Source organism: Trypanosoma equiperdum, assembly GCF_001457755.1.
Source record: "Trypanosoma equiperdum strain OVI genome assembly, contig: ctg_636, whole genome shotgun sequence".
In the NCBI taxonomy this organism is placed as follows: domain Eukaryota; phylum Euglenozoa; class Kinetoplastea; order Trypanosomatida; family Trypanosomatidae; genus Trypanosoma; species Trypanosoma equiperdum.
In genome coordinates, this window is record NW_027124572.1 from 49,025 (window position 1) to 60,465 (window position 11,441).

The following is an 11,441-nucleotide window of genomic DNA, read 5'->3' on the forward strand; positions in this document are numbered from 1 at the left end:
AAGTTTTTGTCCCACTCTACAGAGTAACCTTAGTTTTATTCACTTCAAGGTGTATTGTAAGTGAATAAAAACGAGGTGGGAAAGTGCTAAATGTTTGTGTTTCTTCTTGATTCTTTGTGTTTGTTTTTGGTTCCGGTGCATTTATATGGGCACATCACATAAAAACATTTCAGAATTTAAAAAAATAAATAAAAGGAAGGTAATGAAAAAAGTACACACGTAGGAAGAATACAAATGGTAGCATACGGCATGTACCAGAGGCATTTGTGGATTCGCGTCGTTGTACAGAACACTGATGTGCGTGATGCAGTTACATATGTACACAAAATGAAGACCGTGAAGGAAATAAAGGAAGGTAAAATAAATAAAAAAAAAGAATTACCAGCACAATGAAACCACCTAAAAGTATAACGTTGCACTTGATGTTGGTTTCAGCAGCAACCACTTCAACACTATTATGCGGTAATGTAATTTGTCAGGAAGCACCTATACACTGCCTCCATTATTCCGTTTGCATTTTAAAATCTCCTCGAAACACCTTTCCCCCTTTAAACACACAGTCAGACACAAAACACACCAAAAAGTTTTTTTTAAAAAAAAAAAACAGTACCCACGGGCAGCATCACAAACATACGTCCCTGAACAGTTATCCCTATTGCGCAGCATAGACAGTTTCCATTAAGAAAAAAAAAATGAGTTTCTCAAAGGGGAAAAAAACTTAACGACAAATATGGAAACAAGCATTGCGCTTCTCGCAACCATTCGTGTGTGTGTGTGTGTGTGTTTGGCACTTATATACGACGGGACAAGAAAAAAAAAAGTGATTTCACTGAACATACTTCTTTTTTTCTTGCTTCCTCGACACTATTCTCAGAGCGCTCCACACGCCACCTCAAATCGTATTTATCAAACACGCACTAACTCTTAGCGAGTCCCAACCCGTATTGAAGTCGGGAGAGAATGATGTCCACTCACCCATACACGCGCAGTTTTTTTTTTTGTGCAACGAGTAATTGTGCGCAAGTTAATTTAAGTACAGACATACACAAACCATCATATATTTGTATATATGTGGTTTGTGCCACCTCAGAAGTTATTAGAAAAGAGGAGATAATATCAAGACACTTTACAACCGTATTGGTGGGTTCCCTTCGCTGCGTTCACGACAGTGGGGAATATGCCTTTCGGCCACATGGGTGGCGAAACGACGCCCGCATGAAGGACACGGTACGCGATCATCAACAACTTGGCCATCTTCCTCTGCAAAAGTTTCACTGCTATACGTCGACGTCCGCACAAAATTCGGTCCTTCCATAGCGTCCCTACCTCGGTTTGACGCACTCAGTGGTCTCCTCTCAATACTAGGTTCCACGTAACTGGCTCCAAGGCTCTTTCTCTTCTCTGAAGTGTTTGTGCGTGTCAGTTTAGTGGCAGTAGTGGTAGTGGTGGTGGTACCGCCTAATTCCGTCGACTTTTCCAGGGCAGTTTGCGGGAGGCGGTTGGCGTTTCCTGATGGGAAACGAAACGAGGAGATGGAGGAAACCGAGCCACCACCTCTAGAGTTTATTTGCTGACGTTTGTTGTCACAAACAGCCACATGCCGGGGCCACCGTGAGTAGGCGAAAAACTGACGACCGCAGCTGGGACACGGTTTAAGTGGCTCGTCAGGAGGCTCAGAGGACTCTCTTAAGCTATCTACACCACCTCCAAGGTGGGAATACGACACCATGCCTTGGAATGTCCCTGCACCAAAGCTGCTTTTGTCTACCGAAATATCCACATCAAATCGTTCACCCAATTGGTAGCCGAGAGGAGTTGTGGGCATCGTTGCATCTACACTCTGCCTAGCAGCCACAGAGGCTGGAACCTCATCGATTGAAGTAACCCTGAGTGAAGTAGACGGCTGGTGCCATGTGGAGGTTGGTGTCGGCGGAGTTAACTCCTGCGACTGGGTGCGAGCACGGATGTTGTGTTTTGTGTCTCGCGCCTCAAATTCGCTATGCATATCCTCACGCAAAGATGTTGGGGTTGGAAGAGAGCGGCTCAAACTTCCACTTCCCGCCTTAGGTGAAAACACAGCGACTGCAGCGGCATTCTCTCCCTCATTTCCCTGATAACCTCCGTGAGTGGAAAGTTGGTTGCGATACGAAAAGTGTCCGCCACGTGCTGTGAGCACATCTGATATCGGTTGAGGATCCTCGGCGCGTTCTCGAATACTGAGTATGGGACGTATATCTGTGTTGCTCGGCGTAACAGCAGTTTCCCTAGTAGAAAAGCAGCGGGCTGTGTAATGTAGTTTTTCGCTTCCACGGCGTTGTAACACCAGTGCAGCATATTCGCTACAAGTGGACTTGTGTCTGTTCAAAGCAATGGCATCCACAAAACGATTTTGACAGCCGGAACAACACAACCCTTCCCCATCTTGATAGCTTTGGTTTTGTCCTTGACTAATGCTTTGACGACCCAAATGTTGTGTAAACTGTTCCCTTAGACCAGTTGCAGATGCTGTGAGTGGGTGCGGGTTCCTGTCTGAGGCTTCCCTCTGCGCACATCGCTCCAGGTATTGATTGTGCTGCATTGTGAACTTCTGTTGGGCGTTCAACCGAAATCGAAGAAATGGTGAGGCACGAATTTCGGCTGCAGGGGAACTCTCCAAGAGATGTCTCTGTTCTTTAAGTAAAGCCTCTGCATCAAAGTGCTCCTCGACGGTTTGAGGTAATGCTGATGGGCTGGGTGAAGCCTGTGGGCTGATGGTGCATACATTATTAATCCTCCCGTAGTGGTTGTGGAGACTGTATGTTGCACTTGTGTCCGACATCGTCATCTGTAGGCTACCACCTTGTGAACACAACGGTTTTACTTCGTCCCTTTCTGCTTTGATTGATCAATTCGCTGGAACCACTGCAAGGATTGGATATATTCGTAGGGGAGGGTATCCGCCACTTCTGTTTCCACTTATTGGTACCCTTTTCTTTGTTTTTTTTAAAGTTTATTGACTATCAATTGATTTTATGTATTTTCTTTCTGGTCCGACAGGGCAAGGGATTTATGGAAAAAAATAAAATAAAATAATCCCGCCTACGCTCCTTCTTCACTCTTTATAGTTACACTTCCGTCTTTGTCCTTTCCTTCTTCTAAATCTCCCCTCTGCTAGTTTGTTCGTATTCCCTTGCGGGAGTTTCCCTTTTTCTCTTCCCTCCGGAGTTGTTTCTAACGGAGGCGGAACAAAAAGTACCGGCAAAAAAGCAAAAAAAAAACAAAAAAATACAAATGTATTTTTTTTTACTACAAATGAAAGGGAAAAAATTTGGGTACTGTTGTTTCCGTCTTGTTAATACAATAGTTATTTGCGTGATTCGGAGCTTTAAATTGCTTGCGGCTATGACAGAAGAAAGAAGGGAAAATAAACACAACCTGCCGTTAGGTTTCTTTTCTTCCCCTTTTTCTTTTTTTTTCTCAACAATGGGGAAATCAGAGCAAACAAATGGGAACAAAGTAAGTAATTTTTTAAAAAATAGTTATAGGAGAAAAATGAGAACGGCAGAGTAGCGTAAACAACAGTTTATGAGTATCAATATATATATATATATGTTAAGGGGATTGCTCGAACGAAGAGAATTACCTTACAAAAGTCAACTGCAAGCCGAATGGCATATCAGTCGTCACCAAAAAGGATAGCAGCAAAATGGTCAAAAGGGAAGGAAACAATGAAAACAAACAAAAAGCCATAACTTTATTACGCGTTGCGTCACTCATTAACGGCCCAACACTTAGAATACAAAGGGCAGTATTCTCTCCTCTACCTCCTGGTTGCAACACCACTGATATGCATATATATTATGTGACAGCCTCACACAAGGCGGAAGTAGAAATAAAGAAATGAATAACAAGAAGGTAATTCAAGTTTTCAACTCACAAGAAGACAACGGCAAAATCAACCGATTCAACCAACAAAACATCAGTGAACTTCCTGCATCTCCTCACACTAACGCACACGAAAAGCACCAAAAAAGATAATGGACACCAAAGTGTTTCAAAAGCACTTTCCCCCTTCAAAGGATAAAAACGAAGGATTGATCTTCCTGCTCAATGTAAAAAAAAAAAACAACAACTAAACATGTCTCCCATTCCCCTTCTTTGGCGCCATCGACAAACAAGAAAACGTATGGAAAGAAGATAATAAACAACTCCAGAAAAAGGTCCATACAACACTATGAATAATATCAGTGATGTTTAAACCACTTCCGCATTTGCTCCACCATGTTCTTCTCCACCTCCACTCGTCTCACCACCGCATCGTATTTCCTCCACTCGAAGTCTGCCGGAGCGTGCAGCCGAACACGCGACGCCGCTGCCTTCTCTTCATATTCCTTGTAGCTCTTCACCCGCCCATTCCTGAGAAGATAAATAAGAAACAGGATCGATGTACCACTGCCCAGAAAATATGACACAGGTTCCATGATATCCCAGTCAAGGTCAACAAATGTTAGCCGTGAGATCACTGCAAGTTGGACCGCCATAAGGCAGAGGGCACCCGACCACAAGAGTCGCCGCCGCTTCGCTGCATTATCAATAGCAGGTTGAAGCGCAACCCGCATCGCCATTTCTTCCGCTTCCGCATCCGCTAAACGGTTTTGTGCTGCCCGGATATAATCTTCAAACGGTGTCTTCACCTTCGCATCACTCGCATCAGCGGCGTCATTGTGCATTTGAAGGAACTGCACCGGTCGAAGATGAACCGCCGCTCCATCAGAAATAGAAACGACGACACCGCTTTCGCAGAGGAGTTGAAGAGCTTTGTCCGTGTCTTCCACGTGGCTTTCGCTACAGTAGCGGTTGAATACCTCGCGGGTAATGACAAACTCACCTGCGCCTGCATGATTTTCCTCATTAGAAGTGTGTTGACGTAGCGCTTGACCCAACAAAAACATGGGGACGATGTTGGAGAACTCCTCAGCCGTAAGACATGCTGCAGAATTATGAGAGTCACTACAAATCGGCTGCCCTCCGGGTGTTGCTGTTGAAACAAATCGCCGTGTCAAAAAGGCGTCAAAACGACCAGGCATGCGGGAAACAAATAGCGACCTCAACTGAAGCGGACTCCCGAATCGCATGGGCACAACAAACAAAGTATAAGGCCTCCACATATTTAAAAACCCGTCTGTTGGCAAAGCTACCACGAATAGTTAATATTGAGGAACGTTTGAAGCCAAAATGAAAAAAAAAAACAACAAAAGTAAGAGACGAAAGAACATGAACGTGCATGAGCAGAAGAGACAGCGGCCGTTAAGAGTGTTGAAATACTACAAGGCAGTAAGTTAGGTCATCTTCAAGTGTGTGCATATAAGTATGTGGCGAATCGTGTAAATATACGATGAGATACATGGCTACTAAGTGCACAAAGATACTCATCAATGCTTGAATGTGTCCCCTTACCGCGCTTCAACAATCAAGTTTCCCTTACCTTTTTCTTTTCTTCAGCTTAGGTTGCTTTTCCTTTTCCCCATACCCGCTGCATTTGTCCCTTTTTAAATAAATAAATATATATATGTATATCAGTCTGCTCCTCCTTTTCTACCTCACTCGCCACATGAGAGGGGTGCCACCTCCTCAAGAAATAAGAATAATAAAGGTAATTTATTATAATCAGAAATAAATAAATAAAATATAATTCGCTGCGTTCAGGTAGTCACCACAATTTATCTTTTCTCCCCCATCTTTCTTTCTTTCTTCCGTTGTTTTATTCTCTTTAGCGATTAAAGTGTTCCTCACTTAGAATATATACATGTGGGTGTATGCGTTTACATGGTTTGGTCATATTTACGAGAGAAATCTATATTTCCTATTACAACAGTGCGGGTGTGTCAATGTTGAAACAGGAAAAAAAAAACAGGAACACCGGTGTACGCCGCATCCTTCACAAACCACCAGCACGCATCACTGCCTTTATTGCCTTTACTGATTATTATTTTCTTTTGTTATCTCATATTATCATAATGTCAAAAACATTCGTATCTCTTTCTTTCTCTCTATAAGAACAAATAATGGAAATAGTATTTGTGCATGTGTTTGCGTGCGTGCGTGCGCCGATACATAGATCCCCATGCATAATTTCAAATACAAGACAAGGGTTTGATGTCTGCGATATGCACATCAGAAACAAAAAAAAAATAAACTTCGATAGGAAAAAAAATAAATAGTAGAAATGAAACTACTATATACAATTATATATAATTTGTAGGAGAATTTCCTGCACCAACTCACTTGTGGAAAGCCCTTTTGTGTTAGAGTAGCGCAGATGAGGAGGAAATAGTTAAAATAATTATTCAGAAAGAAAATTAATACGTGGATCTACGAAAATCTACTGCGATAGCGCGGAGGAGCCTCGGGACTGAACGGGGGAAATGGCACGGACAAAAAAAGGAAACAAACGCAGGAAATAAAATGGATGCCTGCCCGAAGAGATAAATAAAAGCATAAAAACAACTCAAAACGAGAAATATTCATTTTATTCAGCTTTCATTACTTGTTTTCCCGTGAAGCACAGTTACCGCTATTCAATTCGTTTCTGCATGAAAGGCGGACACAAACGGGCACAAAAAATGGGGGGGGATCCGATGAAAAAAAAAGACTGGGAAATGTTTGTTGTACACCTTACTGCTCCAGCCAAACAGTGAAGGTTGCTTATTCATTTTCCCCTTCATAATATTTCCCATTCTTGACAACATTCACTGCGGTAACACAAGTTAATTAAAAAAAAAACTATACACGTACAGGTGTAAAAAAAAAAATCAACCGAGGGAGGGATGGGGAATAATAGAAATCATCGACGAAAAGAAGGAAGTGATTCATACTCTTCAAAAACAAAAAAAAGGAAAAAGGAAAAGAAAAATCTACGCCCAAGCGGCAACAATCACACCAATGCTTATTCATCAGTGAAGTATAATGGATACCAGGAGAGGCGATGCACATCTGAAATCATCAACATACGCGACTGGTTTTCAAAACCAATCCAACAGAACGGCAGGACGTCGTCGTCACCGCAGACTACTTTGTGCGGTGGATCATCGCTTGCTCCGAAACGCGCCCCTGAAAGGGTTAGTTTCTTAGATAAGGGCGAAAGAGTTTCGAAGTTTCCGAGGTGTTGGAGACTCTCTGAGTGACGCAACACTTCACTTTCACTCCCAACGCGTGTGATACTGTGGAAAACTGCATTACCGGTAAAATAAGCAGCATTCAACTGCGCGTTAAAGGCGGCTGTCGCAACAACTGGCGGCAGTAGCCTTATTGGAAGAAGCATTTCTCCTGTAGTGATGTCCGGAGATCTTGTCAGGGCGAATCGCAGTGCCAAAAGACCAACTACCTCCTCCTTTTCATCATAAAACACCAAACCATGGTGGGGGATGATGTCTCGCGCATTGTTTTCCTTAACAACAAGTGCCGCAGAGCTCTTTGGATGATTTCGGCGAACTAATGGCATAATATTGGCGGCGAACGCCATGTGAGTTGCGGCGGCAGGAGCATGGAGGGCCGTGCGGACTCCCATCGACAGCATCACTGGTGGCGATAAGGTCCCATGCTCAGCAGTTGACGATGTGCAGAATGTAAGCGATTGAAACGGCGCGTCAATGTGCCGCGGAGGATGCCAACGTCCAAACACACGTAATGGGGGCGATTGCAGTGGGAATCCGGTTTTACTCTGTTGAAGCACTGCGCTCTCCTTCGGTGACAACGTCCGGTTAACATCCGCGGCGCTTGGCGATGATGGCCGACCAGAGAAGCGGGATCCGGATGGTGATTTGGAGAGGGTTGGTGTTGTAACCATTCCACTTGGTAGTCGACCAAACTTGCCCTCACCTTCGTGCCGTTGACGTCTTCCGGGGGAATTATTCGGAGGCGGAGGACGGGGGTTAGCCGTTGGTTCGGTTGGTTGAGGGTTTATGTGCCTGCCCTGAGGTCTCTCTCGAGGGTACGTTGGCTCACGAGGTGTGGAACAAGCCATCCCGTCTTCACTCCTATGAAGTACAGATATGATACCTTCTGTTGAGTTTGATCGGTGTCCGGTAACCCCGTTTCGCTGCTGAGGTTGCAGCGGCTGCCCTTTGCTGTTTGTCTCCCCTGTGCCATCAAAAATCATATCCGGCACAACATCATCCACATAGTCCATGCGCACAACCGCACTTCCACGCCTCGGAGGCCGTCGGTGGTTAGGATTTGAGTTATCAGAATCACAAGAGTTGGATGATGATGAGGTGGTATTTGCAGTGCTACTCACCTGCCTCCGGGCGGGCAATATACCATCTCCCTTTGTGCACTGCAGATCCCCAACTTTGGGGAGATTGAGCAACGAGTTCACAGAGCGTTGCCCTAACGCGCTACGACCACTTTTGTTCACACCGTCCACATCTTTTTTGGAGTGACGTTCCGCCGACCCTTCGCCGTTGTGGGATGTTGTACAGCTTGAGAAACCGCCCTCAGATCCGTTGCTGGGTGTCAAACCACCGACATCACCCTTTCTCTTGAAGACGTGGTCGGGAAGCACGTTGCTCTTCATTTTCGCCTGCCACGTCAAGGAGAGGACACTGCAGACAACGAAATACCGATCATACTCTGAGGGTTGTAGACTTTCGTTAAACCAAAACACGAAAGCACCATCAGGGGCCGGTACCCACGGTTCCCCATTCAACTCCAGCTTCTCTCCCGGTAATATCCACGCATACCAACGGGCATTGGAGAAGCCGAATAACCCAGGTATGGACCACTGTATTCTCCCCTCCTGCTGGAGTTTGAAAGTGCACTGCGAAGGCCACGGCAGTGCCGCGGTGAAATTGAGTTCCGCAGCCACTGCGACTTTTTCATCCTTATGAAGAACACCATTAGGTAAAGGAATCATCACGTCGTGAGCCACAGCACTTTTCCCCTCATTGGGTTTCAACAAAGCGAAACCACCGAGCAGTTGAAGCAAGCTGCCTCTATTCATTTTGTCGCCACGTAATGCTGCATCGATGTACCGCCGCTGCGCTTTTTTGTCCAATCTCCCAAGCATGGGATACAAGTAAGTCATGGAAGTTTCACGAGCTACTGCGTACCCCGGAAGCGGCTCCTCCGCGGACCACAAGGGTGAACACAGTGCAGACGTGTGCTCATTGTCCCCGCACATCAAATTGCTGCGGCTTTCGTTGCATACGATACAGGTAGCCTCTGTATCGTACCGCCGCTGTACTGGATCGACTGCTATTTTGTCATCCGACCACAAGTGCACCAGAGTGAAGGGTCCAATGGCAAACGGGAAGCGAATGACAGGCTTGAAACGCATAATATCACGGAGCATTTCATAGACCACATAGGGTGTTGGTCGCGTGTGTGGGTCCTGACCTAGCATAAGAAGCAGGAGGTGAATAAACGGGTTGTTGTAAGAACCCGCCTGCAGTACTGCCCGCACACGAAGTACAACATCGCTTGGTTTCAATCGATAATGATTAAGCATCATCTCACCTGCCGCGTGGCGTGTCCCCATAAGATGTGCTTTACTTTCCTCGCTAGGTAGTCCCGATGCAATTTGGTAAGCGATCATCCCCAGCGACCAAACATTACAAGCCGAGTTGGTAAGCAATTTGCAAGGTTGAATCAACAACTCAGGTGCGAAAAGCACCGTGGACGACGATCTGCTGTTCGCCTCGCTCTGATTGCAGGTTGGTCTACTGGTTAATGTGTTCAACAAAAAAGATGGTTCCGCATCACTAACTCCTCCGACGAGGATGTCTTCCATGGAGATACAGGCTGGATACTCCACACAAACATCGCGAAGGAAAATTAGAGCATTGGTGATGTCGTATATAAGTTTGTATAGTACAGATTCGGGGATGAACCGTCTGGGCACTTGCACCTTAGTCCAGTGAGCCAAGTTGTACCTACATTTCGGCATCCAAACTACACAAAGCGTCCCCTTGACCTCCTGGCACTTATAAAATATTTGCTGCGCATATAAAACTGGAACAACGTAAGGGCACTCATTAAGTTTCAGATTCGCATGGCGCTTTATCGCCGCATCGGCATATATCATCAATTGTTCATCGTCTATAATGGGCCAAAACACACCGCTCAGGTTAGTTGGCACCTCAACGGTGGTCGCTTTGGACCTGGCGAGCCCAGTGCTCGTCAGTGCGTCCCACCAAATCTTTTGTCGCTCCTCCCGTGTGCTCCAGCTCGTTATTTTTGATGTCACTGAGAGCATAACCTTCGCAATGAGTCCATTTTTTTGAACAAAGTCCCGGTGTGCTTTCGGAATGGTGCTCACTGTCTGAAAGTCAAGTGTGTCCACTTCATCAGCAGAGAAAATAACACTCGACGGAGTGATGTGCATCACCTGACCAAGTAGAAGCCTCACAGAACTCATTGACGGAGCTGCGTGTAGGAGAAAAATGTGATATAACTTTGTGTATATATATATGTGTGTGTGTGTTTGGTTGTGTAACTCAAATTCTATTTTTAGTCGGACTCACGCCGACTGGATGTGTATGATCAATAAACAAATATGTGTAAGTATATATAACTATGTGTGTAACAGTGCACCAAAAGTGGGCTAAGTATCCTTTTTAATACGAACACTTTGGAACTAATGATGACTGGGTTTTGCACGGGGAGGAATTGCTCTGCCAGATTCGTGAGCGAGCAGCGGTTGATATCCACTATGCTTTTGTTCGCAAATCAAGGCACAGTAAGTCCGTAGGTTGGGTGGGTTTTTCTTTTTTGTGCTGAGGCTTTACTTCAACAGCACGCAAAAGCCCACGTTCCCCTTGCTTACGTGGTTTCCTCTGTGACACCACTTGTCCCTTCCCCTCTAACACTATTACACTTAGAAATTACTATAAAACTGTATATACCTTCTGCTTAAGGTATACACACAACCACAATTCTATTTTCTCCTCACTTTCCCCCAATTTTTTTTGCTAAATCTGATTTTTGTTAGTTGATATAAAATAAAAGGTTCAATGAAACAACAAGAAGAGGAAACAAAATAGGATGCGGTGCCACACATTCAGTACGAGGTAAGTGTTACAAATAACATATATCTGCCTGCATATCCCTACACACACGTGCACAGTGCTGCCAACACTGAAAATGAGCAAAACCATAATTTATTCCTCCATCCCCTCTGGAATTCAAATAATAAAACCTTCTTCCCATTCACTTCATTTTATTCATTACCAACCGCAAACATTACGCCCCAACAATATCAAAACGAAACCACTCGGGCTCACTCCAACACTTTAAGTTAGCGGTTGATAATTGCATTCCTTGCAGCTTACTTGCCTTTTACGCCGCACACCGGAGGATGAAAAGGGGAGGGGGAAGAAATGACCGCGATAACCGCCTGCAAAATAAAATGAAGAGCTGAAGGAAGAAAACCTACACACACACACACACACACACACACACAC

At 44.9% G+C, this 11,441-nt stretch overlaps 3 protein-coding genes across 3 annotated transcripts; all 3 read right to left on the reverse strand.

Moving 5' to 3' along the window:
* Positions 1-1,126: 1,126 nt before the first annotated feature.
* On the reverse strand, positions 1,127-2,824 carry TEOVI_000293700 (zinc-finger of a C2HC-type, putative; the record flags this gene model as incomplete). The annotated part of the gene is made up of 1 exon (XM_067225929.1): positions 1,127-2,824. One exon carries the CDS (start codon positions 2,822-2,824, stop codon positions 1,127-1,129), a length of 1,698 nt encoding a protein of 565 aa, XP_067082030.1.
* A 1,399-nt stretch (positions 2,825-4,223) lies between these two features.
* On the reverse strand, positions 4,224-5,147 carry TEOVI_000293800 (calcium uniporter protein, mitochondrial; the record flags this gene model as incomplete). The annotated part of the gene is made up of 1 exon (XM_067225930.1): positions 4,224-5,147. One exon carries the CDS (start codon positions 5,145-5,147, stop codon positions 4,224-4,226), a length of 924 nt encoding a protein of 307 aa, XP_067082031.1.
* Positions 5,148-6,925: 1,778 nt separating this feature from the next.
* Positions 6,926-10,396, reverse strand: TEOVI_000293900 (uncharacterized protein; the record flags this gene model as incomplete). Its single annotated transcript, XM_067225931.1, has 1 exon — positions 6,926-10,396. The coding sequence occupies one exon, from the start codon at positions 10,394-10,396 to the stop codon at positions 6,926-6,928; it is 3,471 nt and encodes a 1,156-aa protein (XP_067082032.1).
* Positions 10,397-11,441: the final 1,045 nt, after the last annotated feature.